The sequence below is a fragment of the Vitis vinifera genome, chromosome 16 (assembly GCF_030704535.1).
Source record: "Vitis vinifera cultivar Pinot Noir 40024 chromosome 16, ASM3070453v1".
Lineage (NCBI taxonomy): Eukaryota > Viridiplantae > Streptophyta > Magnoliopsida > Vitales > Vitaceae > Vitis > Vitis vinifera.
In genome coordinates this window covers 26541082-26559554 of record NC_081820.1, presented here as the reverse complement: position 1 = coordinate 26559554, position 18473 = coordinate 26541082, and the positions used below count along the sequence as shown (strand labels likewise).

The following is an 18473-nucleotide window of genomic DNA, read 5'->3' as shown; positions in this document are numbered from 1 at the left end:
TTCCTTCTATGCCGCTCTAGTCTGGCCCCTGTCCTTGTCCATGTGGAGCACTGCTGTTGATGGATTGCTTCCAATCCAAAACCGCCGCCCACCTCCACTCCCCTTACGATCCCTCCTCCACCCCTGAACCCGCTACTAAGCCCGATTCAGGTCTCCATCTTTAACTCTATCTCCGCATTTTCAAATTTTTTTTTGTATTTTTTGGCTTTGATAATGATCCTATTTTGAAATGTTTTGTGGGTAACGGGCCAACAGCTTCAGCAGCGACCGCATCGTCTCCGCCAGCAGCGAGAAAGCTCCTAGTGTTGCTTACTCAGTCTTGGCCTGAAGCTTAACAGTTCGTGGACAGGAAAAACAGAACACCATTTTTAGTTGAGATTTTTATTTAAAAGTTCGAGTATTGCTTTATGACTGATTATATATAAAATTAATTTAATTTAATTTTTATTTTAATATTTTTAATATATAGGTAATAATAAAATATTTTTTTAAAAATAAATTATAAAAAATTATAATAATTTAATTATTTATAAAATATATTTATTTTAATATAATTAAAAAATTTAAAGTAATTAATAAAAAATTAAAAAGTTAAATGGGTGGAGTTTGGTATGGGATGACCTGTCCCAAACCCTTCTCACTGTCATCTTTACTATGAAAGAAAAAATATATATATATATATATATATATCTATATATATATATATTAAAAAATAATAAATTATTTTATATGTTTTTTTAAAACTTGTTTAACCTATTTTTCTTCACTGTATTAAGATTAGATAATTTTAAATTATATTATTTTTAAATAATTTTAATTATATTTGATTTTTTTTAAGTAAAATTAAATATAAGAAAACTATTTTTTTAATATTTTTTTATTTCTTTAGGACCTTCCAGAAACAAAACATAGCCTTGATATTTTAAGCTAAGGAAATTTGAAGAGAATTTGTGTAAAATATGATGAAGAGGAGGAAACTAGAAAAGGAAGAAGGAAAGAGAAAGACGAAGAAAGAAGAAGAAAGGCAAAGGGAAGTTAGAAATGATGGGGAAAATAAGTTGAAAGGGGTATTTTTGTACGAGAGAAGTCATTTTTGAGGCAATTAAGGGAGGTCAAATTTGTCATTTTAAGGGAATTTCATCCCCTTTAATTAGTCATCCGGACAAAATATGAAATCTTAAAGAGTAATCCATGTTTGAAATAAATGCGCTTCATTATTTCAAGTTTTTATTTATAGATTTTAAAAGAAAATGTTATTTTTAAAAGAAAATGTTATTTTTAAAAGAAAATGTTATTTTTATAAGAAAATAATAAAGATATTTTTGTTTGATAAAAAAATAATTAGAAAATTAGGGTTCGTTTGATTTTTGTTTTCAATAACTGTTTTCTGTTATTGAAAAACACAATAAATTTGTTTGGGAAAGAGAGTATGTTTTTATTTTTTTGTATTTTTTATGTTTTCAAAAACTATTTTTTTAGAATAATAAAAAAGATGTTTTCATTGTTTGTTTTATAATTTAAATAATAGATTGTTTTTCGTGTTTTCTTTTTTTTTTTTTTTATATTTTCTTAGCTGTTTTTTTATGTTTCTATAAAGGTCAGTTCCATCCAACCACCACACCCCCACCCGCAAATCATTTATTCTTCCTTAAATTATTGAAATTAATATACTTACACACGGTGATAAAGTAATATTATGTTTAAAAAAATTATATCTGGTGTAAAAAATTTAAAATAAAATAATTTTTTTAATTTAAATGAATTGTGCATATGAAAATCATTTAAATATTTATAATATCAAGTTAATGGAAGAAAACACTTCATTAATTAAAAAAAAATTTCAAACATGTTTTTTATTTTATTTATTTTAAAAAACTTTTTTATCAACTCAACCAAACATATTTTTGTTTTTAGAACAAAAACTGTTTTTCAGAATTTAGTTTCCAAATAAAATTTTTTATTTTTTGAAAACATAAAAAATTGTTTTTAAAAACTATTTTTCAGAATAGTTTTCAAAAACAGCAACCATGTTAGATTTTCAAAATTGGTTTCAATGGTCATTTTAATCGAATAAGCCAAAAAATATTTAGGAGAAAAAAGTCTTTTAGTGAACAAGTCGGCGAAGAGCAAATCTTAGGGAGCAAGTCTCGCTTTGCATCGCGCCAATTGGTATTTAAAGTAGACATACATACAACAATAGATTCATTAGGCATATGATATGCATTCATCGCCTTGCCCCCTCTGTCATTTCATCCCTTTTAATCGGTTATTCCGAAAAAATATTGTCAGGGAGAAGAACAAATCTTAGTGAGCAAGCTGGAGAAGGACAAATCTTAGTGAGCTAGTCGAAGAAGAACGAATCTTAGTGAGCAAATCTCCCTCCGCATCGCGCCAGGAGGCATTTGAAGTAGACATACATACAGCAATAGATTCATAGGCATATAGTATGCGTTCATCGCCTTGCCCTTTCTGTCGTCTCACGTTCCCCGCCTCTCAACTTCAGAGGTATTCTATTTTTTTTTCTCACACCCCTGTTTGTTTGCTGCGAAAATTTGGCAAATATGAAATCCCTATTCGCTTTTACCCTATGGGCCTGTCTATTTTTCAAGAAACCCAACGTAATTCTGATCATAAGACTCGGAATTTTGCTTTCTTTCAGTTTCCTGCTTTAATTTTTATTTTTATTTTTCCTCAGAAATCAAACGGAGGTCTGTCTATTTTATGATGCCCCTTTTTCTGCCATCGAAGGTTGATTACTGAGAATGAGAGTTGTGGATGCAGGCATGCGAATGATCACTTGGAGGAGGAGGAACTCAGAAGGGACATGGAGTTTGCCCAGGAAATTGCTATTGCCCCAACTAGCCCACCCAAAACCCTGGTATTCTCACATTCACATGCATCCTATCTGAGAAAACATGATAAACCCAGTAGAAAATGAAAATAAAAAAGCCTGAATGATAATTGTTCATTGATGTGGCATGAATACTTTGAGCCTCTTGAAACTTCATGGCATGCCCACTTTGAAGGGGCAAAAACTCCTATCCTTTTTATCCTTGGGGTACCCGAAATTGCGATTCTGTGATGCTAATTCTGGCTCATCATGAAACCCCAATTACTCCAGCTTCGAAAAAATGCAATCAAAGCTTAAGACACAATCCCATTCCTAATGGGAACTGAGCAAATTCTTGAGTAATGACAAATTGGTGAATTCCCAAAAATGGTCATTTGTGAAACTTGGAGCATTTTTTTTAGTTTCCATGTCTTATCAAATGGAATTGCATGTCAGGCAAATGTCATATTCTTGCTTCTTTCATCTCTACACTGATTTGCTTTCGTTTTTTTCTACCAAATCTTCTGCTTCATCCACTAACTATAGTTTTTAAATGTCACATGTGCAGAATAATCCAGTGGAGCATGGCATGTTATTTGAAACAAGCTCTAGAAAAACTTATGAAAGAAGCAGCTCAAGGTCTGATGAGAGTAGTAATTGCAGTGGAGAAATGTCCATTGATGAAAAGGTTTTTCACTTAGCTCGTTTACAAATTAGGAGCACCTTCTACAGAGTTGAAGATGGTTTGATGGCCTTGTTGAGAAACTGCTTGGAATCAGAACTAGGAAACTCAACCTGTATATTGTCTGGCTCTGTTATTCATTTTCAAAGCATTGAATCAGAGGATGTTGGGTGGGGTTGTGGTTGGCGTAATATCCAAATGCTCAGCTCTCACTTGGTTATGCAAAGACAAGAAGCAAGGCAAGTTTTGTTTGGTGGTTCAGGATTCATTCCTGATATACCATCACTCCAAAGATGGCTTGAGATTGCTTGGGAAAGAGATTTCGATACAGTTGGCTCGGAGCATTTCAATCACAAAATATATGGCACAACAAATTGGATTGGAACCACTGAATGTGCTGCACTATTTCGTTCTTTTGGTCTGCGGGCAAGGATAGTGGATTTTGGTCCTAAGGAAATTAAATCACCATATCCTCAAAAAAATAGTCGGGGCAAGAGGAAAGCAGATGAAGTTTGTGGACCAATTGACAAATTTCTACTTCGAAGGGAACCAAGGGATCAAGATATTTCCCAACCAGGTTCCAGCAGGCATGATTCGTGTAACTTGGCAGACAGTACAGAGTCTGATAAATGTTTCACAAGGAATGATAAAGGTCGTCAAGTTCTTGTTGATTGGGTATGGAATTATTTCTCTGACAATAAGTTCGCCAAATCAGGCAGCAATGATGTTATTGTCACTGACAAAGCGTAAGTGACTATCTGGAATAGTAGCTTTTTTTTTTCTTTTTTTTTTCTTTTTTACAGAATTTTAAATATGTTTCTAAATTGTGTTGTGCTTTGTTGGGAGATCCAATAAGCAGGCCCTTGTACTTTCAGCATGATGGCCATTCGAGAACCATCGTTGGAATTCAAGTCAAACATCAGCTCAATGGGATGCATCAATACAACCTATTAATTTTGGACCCTACTCATGTAAGTATCTGTATATGCATTTCCTTTCACAACCCATTTTAGCAATCCGCATTTTTGTTTTTATAGGAAAAAGACAAGTGTATATTAAGAAGCACCTAACAAAAAATGTGGTGCAATCATAACCTCTTTTAGCACTCTGTATTTTGTATTTGATTATTGAACTTTAGTTACTAATAGGAATACAAGTGAAACTCATCCTAGCTTTGAGACTGTCCGTGCATTTCTCTGTTTATTGTTCTCTAGAGAAGAAGCATAACCCTATTAAATTAGAAACTCAACAGAGGGAGATTCAACTTTTGTCAGTCATATCATGGGCAACAAAGAAAGAAAGTGGCCTGTGGAAGCTTGATGGGTGGCTTACCAAAATTTTTATATCGCTTCAGAGTTGGGTTGTTCCTTGGATTCAAAGCTTGGAGCCAAATATTTCATGGAGGGATTTCTCATCTTTCTTTTTCTAACTAGTTCATTTCAACGAAATGGTTTTTTCTGGTCATAAATAAGAAGATAATACTCACACATATATATGAGTAGAATTGCACGATGATGGGTAGTAGGGGAAAACTCTATATCTTGAACCCAATGCCAGACCATCCTTGTCCCAGTAGGGGCTGTGCAGGGTGGGTCACCTGATAAATTGGTGTAGCTGACTAAAATCAATGATTGTTGCATATTGTAGTACTGGAAACTTGTATAATATGGCAGAAATAGGTTTGCTCGAAATGGTTTAGATGCACATTAGTTGTGGATTTCTATAACTTCAGGAAAAAAAAATTGTTGTTTGGACTTATTCCAAGAGTTCAATACCATTCGTGGGAAGCTATTTATTTATTTAGTGTCTTTAAATACTTATCTCAAAAATCTTGAACATGTACTGCATATCAATAATGTCGCATTTCTAAAAATTCTTCTGCTTTATACTTAATAGAAAACAGCAGCTCTGGAAAGATCACTTAAAGAAAATGTTGGATGGCAGAAGTTTATTAAAAGAGGGGTTCACACACTGAAAAAGCTGCAATACCAGGTTATACTGCATTTTTGTGAACTTTTTGGTTAAGCCTTAGTATTTTATGTTTAGTAGATTTGACATTATTTTTCTGTTTCAGTTATGTCATATTGATCCTGGCATTGCCCATGCTGAGGAGTTGGAGCAGCTCAAGACCTTGGACAGCATTTTTCTTGAATTCTAGATGAATATCTTGAACTACTATGATTGTCTTAGGTATATATGTATTGTGCTTTATGTATCTTGGAATGACATAACTCTAAATCTATGATATGCTCTCATCATACCATAAAAAAATCTTGTCCATTTTAATTTTCAGTTAGGCAATATTATGGCACTATCACTTAAACAACTAAAAAAAGATAGTACTGTAGCTTTCTTTGTAAGTGCCCTTTGCACAGATAGAACTTTTGGTGCCAACGCATGTGACAGAAGTGTGTATAGACATATATAGTTTGTGGATATATAGACTGCACACACATTCTTATCTTAATTCTCTCCCAAACTCTGGAGCTGGACCAATTTGGAGTAAAGCCCATCAGATACTGCTATCAGGGTTGAGTGAGGACCCATCTCCACAATCTCACCTTTGTCCATAACTATTATGGTATCTGAGTTGATCACCGTGGAAAGCCTATGTGCAACAGTGATCTGTGTGGTTCTGGATAAGTCACCATTGTTGTTCAGTTTTGTTGATTCCAGAGCACTCACTACAGCTCTTTCAGACTGAGTATCAAGGGCACTTGTTGCTTCATCCAGGAGTAAAATTGCTGGCCTCTTTAGTAGAGTTCTAGCAATGGCTATTCTCTGCTTTTGTCCTCCAGAAAGTTGGCAGCCCTTCTGCCCCACAACTGTATCATATCCATGAGACAAATTACTTATGAACTCATGTATCCGTGCTTCCCTTGCTACCTCTATAATTTCAGTTTCAGAAGCTCCATCATTCCCATAGCAGATGTTATCTCTGATTGAGGAGCTGAAAAGCAGAGGCTCTTGCTGTACCAATCCTATCCGTGACCTCAATCTTCTTAGATTGTAATTCCTTATATCCTTTCTGTCAATCAGTATCCTTCCTGCCCTAGGATCATAGAATCTCAGTATAAGGGCCAAAACTGAGGATTTTCCGGCTCCACTTGGCCCCACAAGAGCCACTTTTGATCCAGCTTCAATTTGTAAGCAGAAGTTGTTGAGAACAGTCACTTCTGGTCTTAGTGGGTAATTAAAACTAACATTTTGAAATTCGATTCGCCCTTTGATCTTCTCAGCATGTGAATTCTCTGGTGTATCCGGTTCAATTTCAGTTTTCCGGTCAAGGGTTTTGAATGTAGGAGTTAGAATACTGATGGCGGAGATGACTGTGGGGATCAGTGTCCACAGTTCTGTGATTGAAGGCACAGTGAGGGAGAAAATCTGGTACGATCTTATACCATTCTCAAAAGTAGCTTGATCTCTTTCCACCAAAACTGCTGTATACCACAAAGCAACAGCATGTGCAATGTTCCACAAGCAAAGTGAGAAGCCTTGAATGATCCCATACTTGATGCTTGCTCTCCTGCTCTTTCTCATTGGAGGTTCCAAAGCAATTTTGGCTTTGTCAAGTATGAAATCTTCATGACAAAATGAGGCAATTGTTTTCATGTTGGTTGCAGATTCAGAAGCAAGGGCAACAAGTTCACAATGTGCAGCAGCAGAGCCACTTGAAAATCCTTTGGCAAACTTGGCTTGAATCAGGCCACCAATGAAGTGGCAAGGCATCACAGCCCAAGCTACAAGACCCATTCTCCAGTTAAGTTTCATGGTTACTATTGTTGCAATCAGTATGGAGGAGATACATTGGACGATAACAGACATACGATCCGAGATTATGGTTTTGACCGTTGAGGTATCATTGATGATCCGTGAGGTAAGTGAGCCAACATTATTCTCAGGTTTCTCGAACCACGCTAATTCATTGTTTAGTATGCCTGAAAGAATTTAAGAAAAGGTGTCGGTTTATGCTTTTATAGTTCTGAATTTCTGATGGAAACTCAAACATTCACTAAACCAATAACCTACTAAAGTTGATGAAGTAAATGATGTGAATTCATGATTAGAGTAGCAAATACCTGAATACAGGGCTTGTCTAAGGTTAGTCATGGCCTTCTCTCCAATTACTCCAAAGAAGTAATGCTGCAAGGTGTGAGTGAATAATGAAAGCAGCCCTATTAGAGAGAAGAGGATTGAATACAATCCAACTCGTTGCTTTGCGTCTTCCTTGTAATAGGCTACTCCTATTGTTATGATGAAGTATCCAAAAAAGGGCTTTGAGATGCCAGAAAGAGCTGCTGCAAATGAGCCAATAGCAGTCTTTATAAGCTCACTTTTCTTCAAGCCAAACCAGATTCTGAAAAACTGAACTCTTTTCCCTCTAACCCTCTGTTCCTCTTCCTTCAAAGCATCTCTAGGATGTTTGTTGGGTTCCTCAGATTGGTCCAGGTCTTGAAATGAAATCTCTTGGTCTGTACTTGCATTTTCTTCAGTAAGATCTGTAACTCTGTCATTCATTCAATTTAACTTAGTTAATTAATGTCTTTTTCTGTTTACCATGATTGTGCGAAGAAGGGAGGCTGTGCACCAACCTTGAGCCTTGGTCTGGACAGAGGTTCTGCATGTTAAATAAATTATTATAGAAATTGCTGGTATCTAGCAAGTCGCTGTGTGTTCCCGTCTCTTTAACTTGGCCATTCTCTATGACTGCAATCATATCTGCATTAATCACAGTTGACATCCTGTGTGCAATCAAGATGACTGTTCTCCCCTGCATAGCTTTCTCAATAGCAGCTTGAACCAGCTTCTCTGACTCTGAATCAAGTGCACTTGTGGCCTCATCAAGTAAAAGAATTGGAGGATTCTTTATAATGGCTCTTGCTATTGCTATTCTCTGTTTTTGTCCACCTGATAATTGCACTCCTCTTTCTCCTACCTGAAGCCCATTTTAGCCACAACGAGTTAGCCACAATGAGAATATGTTTATCGAAAAGAAACATTACAAAGATTGATATATCAAACCATTCTACACATTACTATCATAGATGAGTGTATGAAGGATTAGAAGTTGGGTTTTTTCTTTATAGTCTGCAAGTAAAACTAGTAGTCTCTGTGGTTGTATGCGTGCATGTGTTTTTCTATGTGGGTTTGGTGTTGGGTATAGTTAGCTGACCTCTGTTGAGTACTGATCTGGGAGTTGGGTTATGAAAGAGTGTGCATTTGCCATCAATGCTACATTCTGGACTTCTTGATCATCTGCTTCCATGCTTCCTACTTTAATGTTATCCTTGATGGTGCCAGAAAAGAGCGATGGCTCTTGAAATACTGCTCCTATGTTCTTTCGGAGGAACTTCAAGTCTAGATCCTTAATGTTGTAGTTGTCAATGAGAATCTCACCTGGAGGGATGCTCACTTCATTAGGCTTCAGGCGAATTCAGATCTTATACATTCACATGTTTGTGCTGCATTCTGGTCCTTTACTCTTGCATGCTTGTTTTCATATCCACAATCATATATGACATTCATGCATATTTAATATTGGTACTTGTATGACAGGCATGTGAAAATATGTAAATGCAACTATCAATTAGTTTGCATTAATTGTATAGAAACTTTCAACAAAAAGACTTAGAACCTTAGAGGTCTGGGACCGAGCTGCAAACCTTGTGATGGATCATAGAATCTCGCAACTAGGGAGATGACAGTGCTCTTCCCACACCCACTACTACCCACTAAAGCCACCACCTTTCCTGCTGGGATGGAAAATGAAAATCCATCAAGGATTAATCTCTCTTTCCGGGATGGGTAGGTGAAGTATACATCCTGCATGTCAATATTGCCATTGATCTTCTCGAGTGTTTTCCCTTCAGAATCATAGCTTATGGCAGGTTTTCTTTTGATCACCTGAAAAACCTCATTTCCTGCAGCCTTTGCACTATTAAAGATTTGAATGTCTGGTGCAGCATAAGTGAGTGATCTGCAATCAGAAAAAGAACAAACAGGGCTCAAATTAATATCTGAAGGAATACATGTTTTCAGCTCAAGACCAGGATTGAGTTGTTGAGACTGCTTCTTTCTTACATAGCTCCAAAGAGAATGCTCATCACTGCCGCTATGATGTCTCCTCCACTTGATCTCTTGGCTGTGACAACAATGGCTCCAACCCAAATGATCAGAGCCCAGCAACAGGTGGTTACAGTTTGAAACAAACCTGTCCCAACTCCCTTTATTATTGCCTCTCTCTTGCTTATCCTGAACTGTTTGTCCATGCACTCTGAGAAAGACTTGGCAGCAGTACTCTCTCCCACGAATGCAAATACTGTTTTGATTTGAGATAGTGTCTGTAGTACATCAGAAAAGGTTATTATAGTAGATATATTTACTTCTGTGTTCTTTTTTCGCTTGTTTCTTTTCAGGTTTTGTTAATTACCACTAAACTAACGATAACTAATGGGTGATATGCAATTAAGTAGAATTTCCAACTTGTTACCTGTTCTATCATGGATGTGGCTTCTGACAGGAAATGCATTTTTGCAGCTGAAATGGCATTCATCTTCTTGCTATAAGTGGCTCCAGTCACAAGAACCAAAGGAACAACCAACAAGGTGAGCAGTGAAACTTCCCAACAGCAAATGGCAGCGATCAATATTCCAGAGAAGCACGTTGCGATGTTTGATAGAAAATGGCCCAACTGTCAGCGAAAAAGCTTGTTAGTTTTCTCAAACCTTTTGGCTGTGATTTTTATTTGAAAGCTTGCTTGTGTACTTTGCATGGTAGCAGCATAAGATTGAGTCGAGTTGAGGCAACATACCTTCTCCCCTATAGCATCTTGTATGATACTCATGTGGCTGCTTATTCCACTGATGATTTTTCCACTTGTTAGATCAGTGTCAAAAGCTCCAATCTCCTGGTTAAGGGCTGCCCTCAGGAATGCTAGTCGTAGACGTGAGACCTGTCTTTCACTTGCATGCATCCAACACCCAACCTCTGAAAATTCCAAACATTAAACGTTAGGTCTTGTTTGGGAACGTTTTTAAAAACAGTAATCTGTTTGAGAATTTAAATATGAAAAACAGTTTTCTTGATTTATTCTCCATAAAGGCAATATGAATTTCTGTACAATACAAAAGTTTTCAAAATATTCTCTATAATTTCAATTGTTACTCATAACACTCTAAAATAAAACGATTGAAAACTTAAAATGTTTTTAACCTGTTTTTAATATTTTTAAATATGTTTTAAAAATAATATTTATATTTAGTGTTTTATTTTTAATTATTTTACATGTTTGTATAATTATTTTTAAAACCGTTGTAGAAAACAAGTGAAAACAACTAAAAGATGTTTTCTGAAAACACCTTATATTATGATCTTAAGAATAGAAAACAGATAATAATTGTTGGTTGTCAAACGTGTTTTTTTTATGTTTTTTGTTTTAGAGAATAGAAAATGATTCTAAAAAACAGTTCCCAAATAGGTCCTTAGGGTGTGTTTGGGAATGTTATCAAAAATAGCTTTTGAGAACAATTCTCAATTTTTGTTTGGAAATTTAAACATGGAAAACAATTTTATGAATTTGTTCTCCATGAAAATACTCGGTATATATGTATAATACAAAAGTGTCCAAACTATTATCAAAAGTAGTTTTTGAAAATAATTCTTAAAAACAGTTCTCAATTTTTATTTGGAAACTTAAATATGAAAAACGGTTTTCTCAGTTTATCTCCATGAAAATACTATGTATTTATATATGATACAAAATTGTTCATCTATATTTTCATTTGTTGCTTAAAACACCTTACAAAAAACATTTGAAATAATCTAAAACATGTTCTAAAAAATAACTTGTTTTCATATCTCATAAACAATTGTTTTCTATCAAAGTTTACCAAACGTAAAACTGTTTTCTATTATAGAGAATAGAAAACTGTTTCCAAAAACAATTTGCTGACTAGGTGGCTGAAGGATGCATATAGGAAAGCTTGCTACCTAGTATTCCGGCAGGAAACATGGCGGCAGCCATATACCACACATAAGGAACAACCTACACAAACAAGAACAAGAACAAGCTCATCTAGTATCTGCAATTTGGTTTAGAAACTGGAATTGATATGAGACTTCTATATATGTATATATGAATCTGTACCTTGTAGAGGGCATCAACCATGGCTTCGGGATCCTTGATGTTGGTCCCATATGCGTCGAGGGCTTTGCCAAGCAGCAAGTACCCTACTGGTTGGGCCAGGCCATGGACAATGGAGCCCAAGGTGCCCAGTGCCATGAGAACCCAATCCAAACCATCTGCATAGCTCAAAAGCTTATGAAATGGCAGAGCCTCCTCCCCCATTGCTGTATCACCATCTCCCTCAGTCTTCTTCTTCTTCTTCACGTCCATTGCTGCAAGCAGAGAGTGTGTCAGTGCTGCTTCAGTGGTGGATCCATGGCCTTCTTATATAATTTTATTAAACCAATGTGCCCAAAGGAATATGCCTGGGCAATGGAGAATATGCATGATAAGGAACCTGTTGGTTGCTTCTCCCTGTTTGCGTTAGCCTGCTGCTATACCTAAAAGACAATGCACAATGAAACATACTTGGATATATAATTTATTTTTTCTTTAATCCATTTCATTTTTAGGCTATGTCAACATATAAAATAATTTATTAATTTTAAATTTATTCTTTATTTTCCTTCAATTTTTTTTTTCTTTACAATTTTCCTGAGAGTGTACGAAAATAAACATCAAATTTAAAGTTAATAAGTCATTTTATTATTGATTCGAGTCCCCTCAGGACCATTGGAGGTTTACCCGGTCGTTAACTTCAGGGTCCCGTGGGATTAGTCGAGGTGCGCATAAGTTGACTCGACATCCGCGACTACAAAAAAAAAAAGGTTAATAAGTCATTTTATGTATTATTTTTAGAATGTTCTAATCCATAAAATCCTCGACTAATCTGCTTACAGCTAATCATGACAAAATAAATTTTCTTTTAGGACCAAAAAAAAAAAAAAAAAGCGAAAATTGAAGGGGATGGATCCTAGGTATTTCGCTAATAGATTCAAGAATATTGTTGAAACCATGTAATATTCATCCAGCTAAGCATATGCTACACAAACGCAACTTTAAATTAGCCAACTAAGCATTATTCATTAATAATAATTAGAAAAATATTGATGGGTCGGCAATTACTAATTACCCTTTTTTGGCCTCCTCATATGAGAACGACGTGGTTTTAAACCTCTTGTTTATCGAAAACTAAAAAAATAATAATAAAACGAGGAAAAACCACTTGGCTTTAAAAACCTATGAAAATAATTTTTATTGATTTTTTAAAAATTATTCTATATTTCACTTTGTTTTTAAATTTGCTATACATATAAATAGTGTTGGAAATCGTTTTCAAATCACAAGGTCAAATAAGCTCTAATTTTTATTTTATTTTATTATTTGTTCTTTCCCTAATCATAATGTACATTGTATAATGAAAATTAAAAGTACTTTTGCTATGTTGGTTCTCATAAAATTTGAGAAAAATGACAAGGGAAAAAAAATACAAAGGAAAAGTAGAAGGAAAGAAAAAGTGAAGAAAAATAAAAAATAGATTAAAAATCAATAAATTTTTTTTTTGTTAGTTCAAACTCATTTTTATTTATTTTAATTCATCAATATAAAGATTAGATAATTTAAAAATACATAAGTTTTTAATTAGTTTTAATTATATTTGATTTTTTTTTTATATTTTTCATAGTACAACCAAACATGAAAAAATCATTTTCCTTCACAATTTTTTTTCTTTAGGCTATGTTTGGTTCTCAGAAAAATTGAGAGAAAATGTAAAGGAAAAAAAATATAAAGGAAAAATAAAAGGAAACAAAAAGTAAAAGAAAATAAATAATGGATTAAAAGTTGATAATTTTTTTTTTTGTTACTTCAAACTCATTTTATTTATTTTAGCTCATCAATATAAAGATTAAATAATTTAAAAATATATAAGTTTTTACTTAGTTTTAATTATATTTGATTTTCTTTTATATTTTTCATACGAAAACCAAACATAAAAAAATCATTTTCCTTTATATTTTTTTTCTTTCCTTGTTATTTTTCGAGAACCAAACATAATTAGTATTTTCTGAGAACCAAACATAATCGAATCATGTTTACCATTATTTATCAAAATACTTGAAATACTTTACTTTAAAATTCTAAAATTCTCTTTTTAAGAATTCAAATATGGAAAGTTGGTATTTTTTATTCATTTTTTATAAAATAACTAAAAATATTTTAAAATAAAAAATTACTTTATTTTTTAAAGGTTGTTTAGGTAAAAAAAAAATTTTAAAAACACTTTAAATTTATTTAAAAATAATAATATAATTTTCAAATTTTATTTTTAAAGCATGAATTCTTAAAATAAAATTAATTTAATTAAAAATTTCTTCAAATATATTTTTAAAAATAAAAAAATAAAAACTCCTCATCAGACAAAATGATTTCTCGAGCCTTGGAAGGCAAGAGTGGATTCACTGTTATTTCATATTTGCGAGGGCGGGCCCCGCTTTGTACGGTAACATGTTACTTCCACTTCCATTTTGCTCCTTCCACTTCATTTCTATTCAAAATTCTACATTATGAAGAGTATTTTTTTTTAATATTTAAAAAATTTAAATCATGTTTAAAAATGATTTTTTTTAAGGTAATTAGCTTATTTTTATTTTTAAAAACAAAAAATATTCAAATAAGTATTTAGTTTTTATATCAAATTTTATAATAAAAAATATAATTTTATAATTAAAAAAAAAGAAAAAAAAGAAAAGGTGAAGATAATTTAAAATTTTCTTAAAAATTTAAATTAATTTCATAAAAATTGAATTTGACAATGGCGAATCGGAGCTCAAGAAGCAAAAATAGGCGTGGAAATAGTCAATTTCCTTATCAAAATCCATTGTCTCTCCCACAAGGTTCCAGACTTCCAGTTCCTTCTACGCTTCTACGCTTCTGGTTCTTGTCCAGGAATCTCAGATCTCCCCTCTCTATCGGCTCCAGAGCGAAAGGTATCAAGCCCTAACCCTAGATCTCTATCCGTCTCGTGTTCTTCTACATTTGAGAAAGCTCATACACTCGCATTACGACGCCGCACCTTTCATCCAGATATGCTGTCCAATTCGATCTTTAACCTTCTCTACTGTTTCTGATTTGATGTTTTCTCAACGTATTTTCACTGGATCTGGAGCTCCATTTCTTGTTCTTTTTTTTTGGAGATCGTCTTGTTTGTTAAGGAAAATGGTGTAATGAGGAATGTGACACAAGAAGGTTTGTTTTAATGTGTTTATTAGATGCTGACCTGATAGATATGTTGTTGCAGTGTGTGATATTTCAACTGAAATGTGGTGGCTCTTCATCTTTATTGTGATAGTGATTTTTTTTAATGTTCTTTTATGATCTTTATCTGGGTTTTATAGGTGAAGCTTCTTAAGGCCAAAGGGTTACACTCAGACGTGAAGAAAAAATTTGGGAAACCAACAGGAACAGCCTTCTTTTAATAGGAAAAATATCAAAATATTTTAAATTTCTGTTTCCATAAGCCTATTGGGTGTTATGTTGATATTTAGTTTAAGACATGCATGATCTCTGAGCATTGTGAGGGTGATAGGAACAGATCAGTTTTTGATGCACAATAAAAAAGTCTGTCTATACTGCTATAGTTTAGTTTGAAAGAAAATTTTTGCTAATGTTTTGTAAACAATTCGATTTTTAAATATTGTTTAATTTTACATCCATTTATCTTTTGTTCTGATTTTGATTTGTTCTCTTATTATAAGTTTTTTCTAGCCCTATGGCAATTACTGTGGAATTCTTTAAATGTGTTTTCCTGTTCTCCAAACTGAGGCTTGATGTGCCAACTCCCCACAGTTAGAATCCTCCAACATTATAGCTTCTAACATTTTCTGTTCTTTCTTGTTCTTGATTTATTACATTCCTGCTGTTTGCTTTCTATCATCTGCCTGGAATGGTCAGAGTTTGGATTTGTATCTAAGGAGTTGTAGAGAATGGGTCGTGGAGTTAGCAGTGGTGGAGGACAAAGTTCCTTGGGTTACCTGTTTGGGAGTGGAGAGGCACCAAAACCAGCCTCAAACAATGCCCCAGTGCCTCCAAGTGAAGCTCCTGCTGTAAATAATGGACCATCCCCCAAGCCTACCGCTCCTGCTCAACCAGTAGATGTTACCAAACAGATTCCGGCAGGTATCCATGGTAATCTGGCAAATAACTACTACCGAGCAGATGGTCAGAACTGTGGAAACTTCATCACGGTATGATTTTGATCATGATAGCTTTGGTATTTCCAAAGTGCAAGTTTCATAGCGTTGGGTTGCCTACACAGTGTCTCCATTTTATGCCATTTGCTTTGATATATGTCATTCTCACAATATTTTGGAGGCAGCATCATAGTTTAGGCAAATAAGGAAAGCTGCCATCTGAGAATTGGGGCTGAAGGATAGATTACTATGGAAATCAATTAGTTTTAAAAGGATTAGGTCATACTAATTTGTGCCCCTTGGTTAGGGGATCAGAATTTCTAGATTAAAAACTATGGTTTGTATTTTACCCTTACTTTTCTATTAACAAGCTTCTATTGATTTCTATGAGCCTAATTTCTTCTTGGAGAATGAACATAAACGTCCTTCAGGCATGTGGCATCAGTTGGAAGTGATCTTGTTTAATTTATGATATTTCGAATATGTTAAGCAAGGAGTGATCTTTGTTATTAAGAAGCCTTGAGATTTTGTCTTTCCTTCTCGTTTCTTTTTGTTTTGATATCGACTGCTTATCAAAATGTAGGCCTTTGTTTTGTATATTATCTTGAAGCTTTTGGTGAACAAAATCACTTTAAGTCCCAGTTGGTGATTCAAGTGCTGTGTGTAATTGCCTCCCACTGGTGTTTGATGTTTTAATCTTTGATTTTCTTGCTGCAAGGACCCTATGCATTGTATCTAGTGTTCATTAAAGATTTAAAATAAGATAAATGATTACTTTGGATTAATTGGATATTGAATGCAAACTATTCAAGGCATCTAAATATATGATAGTTTGAATTTATTTTCTGTTCCATATGGCAACCATGATTCATATAGAGATGGAGATGCTATAAGTTGCACACCCATGAATATGAAATAACTAGTTGCTGCCGGTGCTTGGTTGATGAATGAGAAATTACTTGCAAAAATCGATGGGGAAGATTGTCCTATTCGTAGATATCTTTTTTTTTTTTTTCTGATAACCAAGGAACCTTCCATGGCCGAGCCCTTAGGACTTTTCATAGGAACCCAAACCTCAATCTAGGACCATATGCTACTTACTGGGACCACACTTTCCAGTATTCCCCCTGACCAACTGGGCTACCCTAATGAGTATCATTTTTTTTTTCTTTTTTGACTAGTCCTAGATAATGTCTCTAAAATAAATGTCAAGCAATTTATTTTTAGGCAATTCTGTAAGAAAGCGGTTATCATCTTGATTTTGTGCTAGAATGAAGGCATTCTGGTGGTTGGAAGAGAATTGTTTGTTCAAGATTACATTTAAGTTTGCCTCTCAAAAAAATAGAAATTATATCTAAGTTTTCAATCCTAAAAAATGATTACAATTGAAATAGGCTGCTAAGATTTTCCTTGGAGATGTGCACAACAGACATGCCCTGAAAGTTTAGTTATTTTCAATTGCTTATCATTTCAATGCTTAAATTTGTTTGATTATCACTCATTCAGTCACGTATGTCCCATTATGAAAGGTAAACTTCCTTCCTGGTTTGCAGGATCGTCCCTCAACTAAGGTCCATGCTGCTCCAGGTGGTGGATCATCCTTGGGTTACCTCTTTGGTGGTGGTGGTGGTAGTGGTAATTGAGCTTTGTTTTATATGTTTGTAATTGAAATACTGCTATCAATTTCTCTGGAACCTGTTTGGATCTTCGATAGACAATGTAATTGTGCTTGATCATGTAATATTACGTATATAGGTGGGGTGGCTCTTGCTGGAATTGTTCAACTGAGATTGTTTGATGATTGATCTGTAAGAATCTGTTGTTTCAAGATCAGTGACAACAATGAACTGTCATATTCTTGGATGTGTGGTTCTTTTTCGAACTTGTGTCTTTTGATTAATTGGTTTTTGCTTGTTTGGGAGATTTTTTTTGTTCAATACCGTCAGTACTTTCCTCAGTGTTAAGGTTACTAGCTGGGAGTGGTTTTTGGGGTAGCTTAGAACTCGAGTGTACGAAGACCGGGATTTGAGAGGCTGGTGAGTAGCGTCATGGGATTAATTTAGCTAGTAGGTTGAACGGAATGGCTTGTGCAGGTGGTTTGTGAAAGGGTTGAAGTTAAAACTCCCATTCAAGACAGGTGCAGACAGATTTCATTTCATATAATACGATAGAAGCTTATATGATGATTGAAGAATTTGTTCATGTTTGGCAAAGATTTTGAGAGGAGTGGAAGCACTTCTTAATTATTAGAAGCGTTACTTTATAGAAATTAGGCATTTGATAAAATTTAAAAAATCGCTTTTAAAAATCTTGAGAATTATTAAGGTTATTCTTACATAATCATTTTATAGGCATGGTTTTAAAAACCGGATCGAACCGGATGGTTTAAATCACTTTTAAAAATCTAGAGAATTATTAAGGTTATTCTTACATAATCATTTTATAGGCATGGTTTTAAAAACTGGATCGGATTGGATGGTCTGACCGTTGACCTGTCACGATTTCGGTCTGATCATTTGGATTGGTTAAATCGGTGGATTGATTGGCGAGCCGGATGGTTTCATTCGAAAAGCTTCCTCTTTTTGCCCGTAGAAACCCATCCCACGTTGGAAAAGTTTTTGCATGTAGAAACCCACCCCACGTTGGAAAAGTTGTTTCCTTTTTTGCTCGTCCCTCTCCTCTCTTCTTCTAGATTTTTTTTTTTAA

At 34.4% G+C, this 18473-nt stretch overlaps 4 protein-coding genes across 19 annotated transcripts; 2 read left to right on the top strand and 2 right to left on the bottom strand.

The window, feature by feature from the left end:
- The first annotated feature begins 2121 nt into the window (after positions 1-2121).
- LOC100250322 (uncharacterized) lies at positions 2122-12153 on the top strand. Of its 13 annotated transcripts, none has more exons than XR_009467945.1 (9): positions 2122-2505; positions 2696-2708; positions 2782-2878; positions 3399-4258; positions 4372-4483; positions 5409-5504; positions 5587-5702; positions 7136-9872; positions 10050-10394. XR_009467945.1 is itself a non-coding variant. In XM_010664648.2 (7 exons), exons 1-6 carry the CDS (start codon positions 2447-2449, stop codon positions 5668-5670), a joined length of 1308 nt encoding a protein of 435 aa, XP_010662950.1. In that variant the 5' UTR covers positions 2123-2446; the 3' UTR covers positions 5671-5702; positions 10050-10394. The 13 variants fall into 13 exon arrangements, 1 of the variants encoding a protein (XP_010662950.1); XR_009467939.1 differs by lacking the exon at positions 2696-2708 and having other exon boundaries at positions 2123-2505; positions 7136-7389; positions 9476-9701; positions 10050-12153; XR_009467944.1 differs by lacking the exon at positions 2696-2708 and adding an exon at positions 11666-12153 and having other exon boundaries at positions 2123-2505; positions 10050-10221.
- LOC100255500 (ABC transporter B family member 1) lies at positions 5951-11535 on the bottom strand. Its single transcript, XM_059743436.1, has 9 exons — positions 11502-11535; positions 10324-10499; positions 10003-10203; positions 9594-9853; positions 9176-9489; positions 8686-8924; positions 8105-8448; positions 7592-8019; positions 5951-7450 (listed from the first exon to the last, which is right to left on the bottom strand). The coding sequence occupies exons 1-9, from the start codon at positions 11533-11535 to the stop codon at positions 5976-5978; spliced, it is 3471 nt and encodes a 1156-aa protein (XP_059599419.1). The 3' UTR covers positions 5951-5975.
- LOC132255270 (ABC transporter B family member 19-like) lies at positions 11564-11907 on the bottom strand. The gene has a single exon (XM_059743329.1). It carries the CDS (start codon positions 11905-11907, stop codon positions 11587-11589), a length of 321 nt encoding a protein of 106 aa, XP_059599312.1. The 3' UTR covers positions 11564-11586.
- Positions 12154-14393: 2240 nt separating the features above from the next.
- Positions 14394-17630, top strand: LOC100245217 (protein SPIRAL1-like 1). Of its 4 annotated transcripts, none has more exons than XM_002267509.4 (3): positions 14394-14564; positions 15529-15821; positions 17321-17630. In XM_002267509.4, exons 2-3 carry the CDS (start codon positions 15561-15563, stop codon positions 17408-17410), a joined length of 351 nt encoding a protein of 116 aa, XP_002267545.1. In that variant the 5' UTR covers positions 14394-14564; positions 15529-15560; the 3' UTR covers positions 17411-17630. The 4 variants fall into 4 exon arrangements, with proteins under 4 accessions (XP_002267545.1, XP_019081792.1, XP_010662952.1 ...); XM_019226247.2 differs by having other exon boundaries at positions 14397-14564; positions 14973-15821; XM_010664650.3 differs by having other exon boundaries at positions 14420-14564; positions 15558-15821.
- Positions 17631-18473: the final 843 nt, after the last annotated feature.